The 14,211-nt window shown below is 37.1% G+C and overlaps 2 protein-coding genes across 6 annotated transcripts in view; both read right to left on the bottom strand.

Moving 5' to 3' along the window:
- Positions 1-1,540: 1,540 nt before the first annotated feature.
- On the bottom strand, positions 1,541-6,640 carry hspb12 (heat shock protein, alpha-crystallin-related, b12). Its single transcript, XM_039660487.2, has 4 exons — positions 6,160-6,640; positions 5,977-6,084; positions 4,005-4,138; positions 1,541-2,817 (listed from the first exon to the last, which is right to left on the bottom strand). Exons 1-4 carry the CDS (start codon positions 6,371-6,373, stop codon positions 2,653-2,655), a joined length of 621 nt encoding a protein of 206 aa, XP_039516421.1. The 5' UTR covers positions 6,374-6,640; the 3' UTR covers positions 1,541-2,652.
- A 1,145-nt stretch (positions 6,641-7,785) lies between these two features.
- Positions 7,786-14,211, bottom strand: part of fam131ab (family with sequence similarity 131 member Ab) — a 33,462-nt gene continuing 27,036 nt past the window's right edge. For all 5 annotated transcript variants that reach the window (XM_089121563.1, XM_039660288.2, XM_039660286.2 and 2 more), the window contains one exon: positions 7,786-14,193. In XM_089121563.1, the coding sequence (XP_088977689.1) occupies positions 13,688-14,193 (506 nt within the window). In that variant the 3' untranslated portion in view covers positions 7,786-13,687. The remainder of the gene's footprint in view (positions 14,194-14,211) is intronic.

Here is a 14,211-nt window from a genome sequence, read left to right on the forward strand (position 1 = left end):
AAGGCTGTGATAGAGGGCCACGAGACTTTGACCTGAGTGCAAAAATGGACGCTCTAGACCCTTCCAGAGCTGAGATATCAAAATTCAAAATTTCGACCCGAAAAAAAAACGACAGTGTTACCCCTTTCGGTTTTTTTTTCGTTTTTGGGCGAAAAATTAAGTTTCTCCAATCTTCTCAAAACTCTGGATTCTGATAGAGGGCCACGAGACTTTGACCTGAGTGCAAAAATGGAGGCTCTAGACCCTTCCAGAGCTGAGATATCAAAATTCAAAATTTTGACCCGAAAAAAAAACGACAGTGTTACCCCTTTCGTTTTTTTCCGTTTTTGGGCGAAAAATCAAGTTTCTCCAATCTTCTCAAAAGTCTGGATTCTGATAAGAGGGCCACGAGACTTTGACCTGAGTGCAAAAATGGAGGCTCTAGACCCTTCCAGAGCTGAGATATCAAAATTCAAAATTTCGACCCGAAAAAAAAAACGACAGTGTTACCCCTTTCGTTTTTTGCCGTTTTTGGGCGAAAAATTAAGTTTCTCCAATCTTCTCAAAACTCTGGATTCTGATAGAGGGCCACGAAACTTTGACCTGAGTGCAAAAATGGAGGCTCTAGACCCTTCCAGAGCTGAGATATCAAAATTCTAAATTTCGACCCGAAAAAAAAAAACGACAGTGTTACCCCTTTCGTTTTTTTTCGTTTTTGGGTGAAAAATTAAGTTTCTCCAATCTTCTCAAAACTCTGGATTATGATAGAGGGCTATGAGACTTTGACCTGAGTGCAAAAATGGAGGTTCTAGACCCTTCCAGAGCTGAGATGTCAAAATTCAAAATTTCGACCCGAAAAAAAAACGACAGTGTTACCCCTTTCGTTTTTTTTCGTTTTTGGGCGACAAATTAAGTTTCTCCAATCTTCTCAAAACTCTGGATTATTATAGAGGGCCACGAGACTTTGACCTGAGTGCAAAGATGGAGGCTCTAGACCCTTCCAGAGCTGAGATATCGAAATTCAAAAATTCGACCCGAAAAAAACCCAAAAGGGGTACCACTGTCGTTTTTTTTTTTCGGGTCGAAATTTTGAGTTTCTCTGATCCTCTTGAAACTCTAGATTCTGATAGAGGGCCCTGAGAATTAGACCTGAGTGCAAAAATGGAGCCTCTAGACCCTTCCAGAGCTGAGATATCGAAACTCAAAATTTTGACCCGAAAAAAAAAAACGAAAGGAAAGGGGTACCACTGTCGTTTTTTTTTTTTTTTTTGGGTCGAAATTTTAAGTTTCTTTGATCTTCTTGAAACTCCGGATTCTGATAGAGGGCCCTGAGAATTAGACCTGAGTGCAAAAATGGAGTCTCTAGACCCTTCCAGAGCTGAGATATCAAAACTCAAAATTTCGACCCAAAAAAAACCCGAAAGGGGTACCACTGTCATTTTTTTTTCGGCTCAAAATTTTGAGTTTCTCTGATCTTCTTGAAACTCTGGATTCTGATACTTTAAACTTCTTCAAACTTTCTATTACAAACTTTCACAAGCCAACTTAAAGTTCTGTCTCGATGAACTTTTTCTATTTTTTTTTTTAAGCACATTATCACTAAACCCATACAGATTGTCCCTCTATATTCACATTTATCATAATCTTCTACATGGAGAGACTTCTTAATTGGCACAACTCTGAGCATTTAAAGAGTTGAAATATACAATACAGAAAATAGATGAATAAAAAATTGGAAATTGTAAAAACTAAAATACAAAGACAGTAAAAACAAACCAAAAAATGAATAAATCAAGCAAGAGGCTGATTAACATACAAGCTCACTTAGGAAAAGATGATTTATGATTTCATGTTAGAAAAAGAGAATGGTCTAAATATAGATTTTGCATTGACAAAGACACTGTATATGCAACTCACACTGAAAAGAAAAAGAAACGACAATGGAACATGGAATTATTAAACATTACATTTTGAAGTATGGTATTTTCTTGTAAAACAACACACTTTTCCAGTGTGTGTATCTCAAGGATTAGATTATAAAAGTGTTACTGTGACATTTTGACAACATCAAACTCAAGAGAGATCAAATTCACATCATCAATCCACTCATTCCAATGTTCATTTTCTGCAAACCAAAACAACATATTTCATTTTTTGGGTGCCAACTAAAGACTTGTTGAGATGATGTTTGTGATATGTGAATATACAGTAATGTCATCTGACTGATGAAATAGATCATAGCTTACTGAAACACTGAAGCTTAGTCCGAACAGAGGAATCAGAGTCGCTCTTAGAGAACTCTAGGGTTCTTGACTCAATTTTAAAGAACTCTTTATACCAAAACGGTTCTATACAAGGAGAAATGTGTTACATGATCACCTAACACTTTCATGTTTAATGAGTTATATTGATTTCTCTATAAAGTGATAAAGTATGTTTACAAGCTGCTTGATCATAAAATGTAATTAAAATTAATTAAATAAAACTAAATCCTGAAAATGATCCAGAACCCCTAAAGGTTCTAAATATGAAGCGTTTGAAGATTCTATATAGAACCTTGTCTATTTCTACTCATATCTGAGATTTGGTGTACATCCTCCCTGAGCTTGTGTTTTGTGGTTTCGGTGGAGTTTGAGTTTGACGGGTTCTCCTCTCTGAAGTGAAGGTCAGAGGTCAAAGGTGAGTTTGAGGCTGGACGACCGGGTCACGGATGCGTTCGATGCTGATAATCAACATCTTCTCGGCGGTCAGTTCACTGCTCACAGATAAAGGGTTCATGTCTGCTGGAAGCACGGACTTATGGGTAAACTTTCCTGCAACGCTCCCGTCTGCTCCGATCTGAAACCAGACGAGACAAGTTTAAGGTCGCTAAGATTTTAAAATATTTTTGAAAGTTTCTTCTGCTTACCGAGGATGCATTTATTGATCAAAAATACGGTAAATATTATCTAAATAGCTCTTTCTATGTGAATATATGTTAAAGTGTAATTTATTCAACATCATTACTCCAGTCTTCAGTGTCACATGATCCTTCAGAAATCAGTATAATATATTTCAAGAAATATTTTTTATGAAATATATCAATGTATCAGATTTAGTGGAAACTGCGATACATTTTATTTTTCAAATTCGATTAATAAAAAGTTGAAAAGAACAGCATTTATTTGAAATATGATTTTTTGTAACATTATAAATGTCTTCACTGTCACCGTTAATCAATTTAATGTGTCCTTGTTCAATAAAAGTATCAATTTTGCAAAATAAAAATCTTACAGTATTTAAAACTAATAAACTAGTATTCTACACTTATTCAGTGATCATTTGAGAAATAAATACAGCTACTTCATATTTTAATCTAATATTATGTAAAGAAAATCCTTAATTCAAGTCAGTCTGTTCAAATAATGAGTTAAAAAAGAAGTACACTGTGGCATACTTTTAAAAACACAACTTATTACAGAAGAAAAATAGGCCTTAAGATAGACCACACTTAAGATTTGAAGTGCACATTAAGCATACTTCGTTATCGCAAGGAGTGTGTTTCACACATATACTTGTATAATGTACACTGCATACTGTGAATATATACTGCATACTACAACAGGTGAAACCCAAAAAATATGAATATCGTGCAAAACTTCATTTATTTCAATAATTCTCAACAAAGTGAAACTAATATATTGTATAGACTCATTACATGCAAAGTGAGATATTTCAAGCCTTTATTTGTTATACTTTTGATGATTATGGATTACAGATATGAAAACCTTTTCACAATATTCTAATTTTGAATTTGGGGTTTTCATAAGCTGTAAGCCATAATCATCAAAATCATAACAAAAAAAGGCTTGAAATATCTCACTTTGCATGTAATGAGTCTATATAATATATTAGTTTCACCTTTTAAGTTGAATTACTGAAATTGTGCACAATATATAAATTTTTTTAGATTCACCTGTAAATTCCTGAGACAATCGTTAGCATGCTATTCTGAATATTTCCCATGAGATCACACACACACACACCTTCTCCGCATGAATAACCACATGCTGATTATACGCCACCACAACCACTTCATGAGGCTCGAACCCGCTGACGTCTGCAGACAGAAAGTAGCGGTTTCCCCGCGCTCGGACCGCGCTCACACCGGAGCCGCGCGCTGAAACCACAAACACTGATGAGAATAAAGGTGAGCAGTAGCCTATGGGGATGTTAACACGACAACGATATGCTTAAAACAGAGACGTTTGTTTTCCACGTACATACGACACCATTGTCAAAACGATCCCCATTCACACGGATCCGCGAGAACGACTAATAACGCTGTATTCTGCTGCCAGGCCACTAGATGGCGATGAAACACTGTAGACTGAACACGTGATACGCATGAGCATGACGTCATTATTTTCAGAGGTTCACGTTTTTGTTGTTCACACGGAGACCGTTTTCAAAATCTTGCATTTTCAGGCCCCCAAAACGCTTTTATTGTGTTCAATTAAACGAACGGCCAAAACGCATAAAAAGTTTTACGTTCATTTACACAACAACAGGTTTGCCTTTACCGTCTCCATGTAAACAACAAAAACGTGAATTTGTGAAAACGGTGACGTCAAGCTCATGTGTATTACGTATTCATGAGGTGTTTCTTGACAAAGTGACATCGCCATCTACGGGCCTGGCTGAATGAATGAGGCATTTATATAGCGCTTTCATATGTACTACGGATCTGTGAAAATGGCAATCTCGATTCAAAAACACGCGCGATCTTATTCCTAAATGACAGCGATTCTTCTCTATGAAACCTTTGACAAGTGCGATCACAGCGAACATTCAGATCTGTGTTCTGATCCAGAGAGAGTTGTAGCACAAAAAGCACCGCTTCAAATAAATGTTTTATCAATTGCATCGTTATACCAGTAGGTGGCGACAAGTGGTAAAATGTATCCCTCATCGAATCATTCACTCGTGAGATTAGGATGAAAAAACGCAGATTCATCCAGTCATGAAACATTTATGAGTAAGTCATTGAATCATTCACTCAAACCGATTTTTTAAATAGATAATTAAATTACATATGTTTTAAATAGACTGCAGCAATTACTAATTTGTTTTTTTTAGTTGGCTGTGCAGAATCATGATCTCTATTTGAAACAAAAAAAATGAAGAAATGAATAGTCATGAAAGTGCACTTGCTTTAAGTGTACTCAATTGGCCTTTTACACACACATACATACATATATATATATATATATATATATATATATATATATATATATTAGGGCTGTGCAAAGATTAATTGTGATTAATCGAAACCAAAATAAAAGTTTGTGTTTACATAATATATGTGGGTGCACTGTGTATAATTATTTTATATATATATATATATATATATATATGAAGAGTTCAGATGCATAAGTGCCATTTGAAATTTTCTTCTAAAATTATTATCAAATTTTTATCAAGCTTGTATATTTAAGTTCAGTAATTTCACTTAAATGGCAACGAAGATTATGGAAGTGATTAATCGTTGCACAGCCCTAACATCTATATATATACTTTTGAAGTCCAAAAGAAGGTAGATTTAAAACACAAAAGTTTGCAACAACAGTAAAAAGTGTTTTAAGTGTTCACAGGTGTAATTTGAACTATGCATTGTGATTTAGGGTTAAAGGAAATGTCTGTAAATGTCCTAGCCGAAAATGAGCTGCACCTTCTCTCCATTCTTCTACAGGTTTTGTTTCTGTGTTTAGTCAGTCTGCGGAGGTCTCGCAGCAGCTGTACATCACACTTTCACACCGGTTCTCTGGTTAGTGTGTGCTCTCTGGGGGGTTTTCTTACTCACTCCACTCCCAACCCATCGGCAAGAACATTAAAATGAAACATGAAGTACTTTTATGAAAGTACCTTCACAAAAATATCCACAAGCAAAGCGGAATAAATCTTGGACCTGCCTGGTGAACTTTACATTTTACATTAAAAGGTGTTCTCCTCACTCACCCTGTACTTCGTCTCCGAGGATCCAGTCGCCCTGGTTTCCTCCTTGGGGTGTGTGGTACTGTTGGTCCCCATGGTAACCTCCAAACGACTCCCGGTCACCTTGGTAACCTATAAAACACTTGTTTACCTTGGTAACCCATAAAAGACTCTTGATCACTGTGGTATTACGAACAGTCGATTAACCTCCAAAGGACTCGGCCCACGATGACTCATCCTGTACATCACCATGGCAACGGCTGAAGGACTCGGGTTCGAACCCGTTTGTGATGGAGCTGATGGATGTTTCTTCTCCAAACTCACTGTGAAGTCTCGGGTGGAGGCAGTCGGTGTTGAAGGACCGGACGGTGCTGGTGCTGTAACGTGACGAGCGCTGGAACGACGAGGCTGAAGAAGCCATGGCCTCACGGGTGGAGGAGAGAAGCGGCGTCTCTGCGGTGAACGGGTCTCATATAGCGAGCAGACGCAGTGCATTGTGGGTCAGCTGGACACCCTAACCACTCCATAAAAGGCCTTGGCTCTGGAATCCACTCCTGGAATAACGGTCAGCGAGATAAGACATGGAAAACTTCTCCAGACAGAGGGATCAGACAGACCCAACTGATCGAAAAACCGAAAATAAAATTTGAATAAAAGCAACAAACAAAAATTGATCAATTAAAAGTAAACCCAGTCAAAAAAAACATTAAATAAACGTTATTCTTAAACACAAGTGTGTGTTTATCAATTACAAGTAAACCTAATCAGTGTCAGGATGCTTGATGCATGTTTTGAACCCTTTCATGCATGAAATATGACAACCTGTTTAGTATTTTTCCCCCTGTTTTCTTTTATCTTAGGGCATGAATAACAAGATCTGAACTTTTTTTTTTCCTTTACGCATTTTACAAAGATTTTTTAGACGTCCATTTCAATGGACAGTGTGCGCTTTTGGTTTTATAATCAGATTACTTTTTAATGTTACGAGTAAAGTAATGTATTGCGAGTAACATGCATTACGTAATCAGATTACTTTTTTGATGTTACAAGTAACACATTACAAGTTACATGCATTACATAATCAGATTACTTTTTTATGTTACGAGTAAAGTAATGTATTGCGAGTAACATGCATTACGTAATCAGATTACTTTTTTGATGTTACAAGTAACACTTTACAAGTTACATGCATTACATAATCAGATTACTTTTTAACTACGAGTAAAGTAATGTATTGCGAGTAACATGCATTACGTAATCAGATTACTTTTTAAGTAAATAATCTTTAAATTAATCTTTAAATAATCTTATTTACTTAATAAGATTACTATTTTGATGTCACAAGTAAAGTGATGGATTACAAGAAACATGCAATACAGAATCGGATTACTATTTTAATATTACGACTTACGAGTAGAGTAACTCATAACAAGTTACATGTGTTACATAATTAGATTACTTTTTGATATTACAAATGATGCAGTACAAAAAATCATTATGTAATCAGATTACTTTTTTAAGTCACGAGTAAAGTAATGCATTATAAACATTAAACATACATTACACAATCAGATTACTTTTTGATGTTACGAGTAACGTATCGCATAACAAGTAACATGCATTACATAATCAATTACTTTTTTGACGTAACTGCAAATTACATTTTAATAACCCAAATACATTTAAAACCCCAAAAAAGTTACTGCAGATGAAGTATTTTCAAGTACAGCAGTTACGGTAATCTTATGAGTTGTAGCTAATAATATGTCTTTAATATACAGTTTCAGATGTGATGTTTTGTAAGATTATTTTTGAGCAGTAAATATACACAGAAACTTTAATAGATTTTATTTAGAACCCAAGCAAGATGCAAAAACAAACACTTTGATTTTAAAATAAGCAGCAGTCTGATTTTCATTTGATAGAAAGGCATACAAAAGAAAATGAAAGCGTAAGGTTAGACCTGTAATGTGTCTGTGCTGTGCGCCCACACACACACACTTCATTATCATGGGAATGAACAGTCTAATTAAACGCTGAATGACACTTCACGTCCCCAGCGAGTGTCATTTCCAGAACCGAACCCTTCGGAGCCCATGAACCTCTTTAATTAAGAGAGTAACAGCAGAGAGACAAATGCATGTTTAACACACTTCGACCCCAGAATAAACACGAACACACACACAGAGAGAGAGAGAGAGAGAGAGAGAGAGAGAGAGAGAGAGAGAGAGAGAGAGAGAATCTCGTGCGTAATGACGTGCTGACTGCTGGTTTCAGACAGGAGGTCAATGTCTATTTATATGGGCTACGCTCTCTCTCTTTCACACACTCACTCACTCACACACACACACTTCAAAGTCGTCTCTGACCGCGGGAAACGGGGAAAGTGACCGCAGAGAAGGTTAAACGAAGGCCTGAAACACAATGGGAAGCATCCGGCCAATCAGAGCGTGGTGTGTGTGACCGAAACTTAAGACGCGTTTTATAACATTTAACCTTAAAAAAGTTGCAGAGAGAGAGAGAGAGAGAGAGAGAGAGAGAGAGAGAGAGAGAGAGAGAGAGAGAGAGAGAGAGAGATAGAGAGAGAGAGAGAAGGACGACGAACAGTGAAACAGTGAGATTAAAGAGTTTGAAGTTGAAACGCTGAGGAGGAATTCAGCGAATGGAGGATGAAACAGAAAAACAGAGACACTTGTTGTGTTAATTTAAAATGGATTCATAATCAGACTGTAAGAGCCTGTACTGTAGGCTGAATGAGTGCGTTACATAACTGTAGTGAGAGGGAGATGTCGATCATCACATCGGTTTGGAAGCCATAGACTACATCATCCCATAAAAGACCAGAGCAAACCTCGTCAGTATAATCATAACAGTTTTGAGTCCGTTGCTATGCGGTTGCTGTGCCTGTCGCGCTGGTTCCAAGTATTTCAGATTTCAAAAATGTCTTCATTAAAGACTTATAAGCCATGGATCAAGCCAATCAGATATGAGGTGAATCATAAAAAGTAGGGGAGACCATGGACAGTTGTAACAAGGGACGGTTGTAACACTTTGAATTCCTCCAATCAGAAACAACCTAGAGTGATGAGACTCACTCTGCTCATGCTCAGGTAGTTTCCCACCATTTTTTTCCAAAAGGGAGCTACAATTGAAACTTTCTGGCAGAGTTATCAATAAAAGGTTGTTTTTGAGGTAAAAAAAAATACTTTTCTTTCTGATGTACTTTTTTGGATGCTGTTATAAAATAAAAATTTTATCAATTCAAACAAGTATTATTGGAATCACTGTTTTTTCAGCTAAAAATAGAAATGGCTAACAAGTGTCAAACTAGCAGTCAAGCTAGCTCACATGAGATGAAAACATGGTTGGTGATACTGGGACGGTTGTAACGCCCCGTTACAACTTTCCCTGTATCACCAACCAAGTTTCGTTTATATTTTAAAAACTAATTAAGTTTAAAAAAAACTGCATAGTTTCCATTTAATGTGCAAATTAAAAGTAAAATGTGCATTGTGCATAGCAAATTAAATGTAAAATGTCATCATATGGCATTTGCCATGTGACCCTGCACCGATTCCACAAGAAGAGGAGTCAGGGATCAAAGACACTTCCCAGAGTTGGATACTGGATAAATTAATAGTCACAATAACATGACTGATACATAATATTTTCCATTTTGAGTAGGTTATATCATTTAATTCATTATGTAGCCTATATTTTAGACATGTTACAACCGTCCCTGACATATGTTACAACCGTCCCTGTACACTGGGACGGTTGTAACAGTGGAGATACTATATTGAAATTAATTTTGCAACCTATACATATTTCATAAAACCACTTTAATACATTGTTTCAGCAGTAGACTGATTGAAGTTTATAATATAACAAATTGGATATTCCAGTATAAATGGTTTTTGATGTATTGCTAAAAATTGCAAAAAGTGTTACAACTGTCCCTGGTCTCCCCTATGTAAAAAATCAAGACAGAAATACAAAGGTAGGCCTACCCAACAATAATCCAGCGTTCAAGTCCTCCTGGGAAGTTAGTAACGTTACAGTCGTGTTTACGGCCTGAGCGTTCATGTCATCGGAGCAAAATGGCGGTGTACCTTCTTTTAATGGCGCAGTGCACTCTGGGTAGCGGCGGACATATTTAGGACACGGTTGTCGTAACTAAGGTAAACAAACACACATGGACCGTGCGAAGATCAAGCGCAAGGTTATCTACCGAGATAAACTAAACAAGGAAGCAAAGGAGCGCTACTCAGAGAAAATAAAGGCAATTAACGGGCTCGATCCGTACGAACACAAAGAGTGGTCGACTGATCTGAACAAGCTACCGCAACAACAACAATACTGCAAGTTAAACTCTGCGTCGTATATATATATATTTTTACTTAGGAAACATTTTAGTTAATTTGTTTACTTTTATTAAATGTAACTTCTAGGCAAAACGCTGTTGTTTTTGTTGTTTCTGCAATGTTCTAGATTAGTTTCTGTAATAAATCAGAATCCAGTTTATTTCCAGGTTTTCACATACGAGGAGTTTACCTTGGTATATTGGTACTTAACCGTACACATAAACATAAATAAAGAACTAGTAAATAGATCAAAAGTACATATCTACAAAAAAATATACTGCGGTGTCCTAAAATCCCACAATGCCTTGCGTTACTGGGATCCACTGACGGATCCCAGTTCCTATTCTCTATATACAGTATATATTGAGAGAGTGAGATCGACTTGCTCACGTCATCTGCTTCATGGCAGTGGGCGGGGCTAAAAAAGCTATTTTGGCGACTTTTGCTTGTTTCGACTCTGATTGGTGGGATCTTGTACAGCATTATGGGTAATGAAGTTTTTCACCACAAATTCCACTGATAAACGACAATTTTAAAACGAAGTTTAAATAAGCGAAATAAGGAGTTTTTACTTACGGAACCGACCGTTGCGCTCTATGTTGTTCTAACAACCCTTAGCAACCGCATAGCAACTTTGACGTTTTCTTGACATATCAATATTGAATAATAATAATTATTATTATTGTTTCAAAATATGAATTCAAACTATAGTGGAAACACTTTGTAGTAAGGTCCCATTAGTTAATGCATTAACATTAACATAATCATTGATCTTTGTTAATGTTAAGTAATGAAAACAACACAGCTGTTCATTGTCAGTTAATGTTAATTATCTGAGGAATCATCATTCATGTCTGGAGCACAAAAACACTGCACATGCTCAATTTAAGACTCTGAACTATCCGCTATAATCATTTCAAGCCACTGAAATGTGGTAAAATATTTCAGCATTAAAACAAACGTGCACGTCCGTCTTGCCCGGTACTATTCTTGTCTGCAAAATGAGCAGCTGTGTCCTCTGCTGTTGCTATGGAAACACTCCATGTGGCATTAGACAGGAAGTGGCTGGGCCGTGGGGTGGGGGGAAGTGATGTCATGAGTTTTAGATGGTGCATTTCATTTGAACATCACTTACAGCAACTGTAAAAGATATATTCAGTGAGAGAGGATTGATGCCAGATCTTTGATTGTCACTCGCCCATCTTTCTAAGAATGGATTTAAATCAAAGGAATAATTTCCCTCAAAAAAAAAAAAAAAAAAAAAAAAATTCTCACCCTTATGTCGTTGTAAACTTGCATGATCTTCTCTGTTCAGTGGATAATGCACATACACACACGCATGCACACAAACACATACAAGAGACATGCATCTTTGCTTTGATACTGTGTATGAGAGCGTGTATGTGTGTGTAAGAGAGTGTGTGTGTGTCTGTGTGTGTGACTGGGCTAATTAGATTGTCAGAATTGTCTGATTGACTATAGCCATAATTTCTTTGTGAATCATGCATCTCCATGGTAACAAGCGAACGTCTGAGAATAAAAGTGGCCCTTATAGAAAAAGAGAGCGTGCTTGACATTTACTGAACACAAAGAGGACGAACGACGGTAACAAAATTATAAAGCACACAAGCTCCCTCTCCAGAGACAAATAAAGAAAAAGGGCCATTTGTTTCTTTTTCACATTAGTATTATTTTTTTTTTCCTGATGTAGACAATATCACACAGTGATAATTCAGAGATGGAAAGAGAAAGAAAGAAAGTAAGAAAGAAAGCAATCAACAAGCATCTTGTGAACAAACCACAGCATTACTCACTTAGTCCAAATAGGCAATTCACCGCAAAAACCACAGTACAAAAATAGAGCAACTCTCAGAAAGTCCTTCAAACGGCCAAACTCAACAACACTGGATCGACTCCTAAACATTCATTGTGTTCGTTTTAAGATAATTAATGCTTTTAAAAATAAAACCAAACGGTGAAAAAGCAAACATTCCATTCAAGAATATGAATCAAATTTAATATAATAATAATAATAATAATAATAGATTGCACTTTATTTGAAGGTGTCCTTGTTACAGTTGATTAATTAAATTAAGTACTGATTATTAATTAATGACATGCACTTACTATAGGATTAGGGTTTGGTTGAGGATTAGTTGCATGTAATTATGCATAATTTACTGTTATTGCTATAGTAAGTACATGTAACAAGGATACTGTAAAATAAAGGGTTACACTTCATTTTAAGGTGTCATTGTTACAGGGTAATTATATATTTAAGTACTGAGTAATATTAATTAACTACATATACAGGGTTAGGTTTTAATTATGCATAATTTACTGTTATTACTATAGCAACTAGATGTAACATACATAACAATGACACTCTACAATAAAGTGTTACCAAATAATAATAATAATACAAAAAAAGTAGGGCTGTCAAACGATTAATCGCATCCAAAATAAGTTTGTGTTTACATGATATATGTGGGTGCACTGTGTATAATTATTTTGTATATATATATATATAAATACACACATGCTTGTATATATTTAAGAAATATTTCATGTATATACTGTATAGATTTATATATAATTTATATTATATATAAATATTTTATATATGAATCTTTTTTTTCTTAAATATACATGCATGCGTGTGTATTTATATATATATACAAAATAATTATACACAGTGCACTCACATATATTATGTAAACACAAACTTTTATTATGGATGCGATTAATCGCGATTAATTGTTTGACAGCCTTAAAAAAAAAGCATAACTTGATCGTCAATATTCGTACGCATTCTATGTTGTGAAATACATCTTTCTGTCACGGTATAAACATTCTGCATTCGTGCGTCGCTTCATAAGCGACAGTGACAGACCAGATAGTGAGTTTGACGTAATCAGCAAGCCATGCCCAAAAGATGCAACTGGGGACCAGGGAACAGGCGTCATGTGATCAAGACCCAGAATGCAATGGGGCCTGACGTCACATAAGGAGCAGGTTACACAACAGCCAAATCCACAAACCGTGCTAAACAACTGGACGTCCAGATCCAAACATTTACGATTTTAAGTTCAGTTCCGCACTTGCAATACATGCAGCGATAATTAGTTTGACGTCAGTCTTATGTTCCTCCTTTTTTTTTTTGCGAAACCTCGTAAGATTTTATTTTAAGTTCGTCAAGATGCATTTTTTTTTCCCGTGAGCCTGAGAACCAAAGATTCAGTCTCGCGTTCAAAGTCGATAACGAAGAAACACGAGTTCAAACAACGAGAGCAAGTGACGCCCGGAGCAAAATGCAAATTAGTGGGCGGAGTCCGAATATAAACATGCACGTCACGTCAGGCCGAGAGACGTCACTGTTCCTCTCGCTCTTCTTCCTCCACGTCTTCCTCGTCGAGAGACACGATGCCAGACGAAACCACGTCTGACGGTTTTCTGCGAACGGAATATTCCGGCGGAAGACAGACTCCGCCTCCACAGTCCTTACAAGGCGTGTCTTCGAACGTCTCGGAATCTGTTTCCAAGCAACAGGGGGAGTGGCCTAATCGATGCCCCGCCCTGTGTAGGCGGGCCAACAGTAGCTCCTCCCCTCCCTGAAGAACGCTGAGGATCTTGGCGGTGAGTTCTGCGGCGGGCGAGTCCACGTGACGCCCGAGGTCCCGAAGCAACGGGTGTCTCTCGTCCAAGCTGTACGTGCTGGAGCAGAGCGTGTCTGACGGTGACCCCGGTGACCCCACAGGAGGTGAAAGGTCAGCTCCCACCCCGCTCTCGGCCTCACACAGACCTCGACCCCGCAGGTGAGCCTGACACACCTGAGTGTGTAAGAGATCCCGCAGGTAATGAGGGTACGAGGACAGATCTGAGGAGACAACAGGTG

Source organism: Pimephales promelas, chromosome 16 (assembly GCF_988280905.1).
Source record: "Pimephales promelas chromosome 16, fPimPro1.hap1.1, whole genome shotgun sequence".
NCBI lineage: Eukaryota > Metazoa > Chordata > Actinopteri > Cypriniformes > Leuciscidae > Pimephales > Pimephales promelas.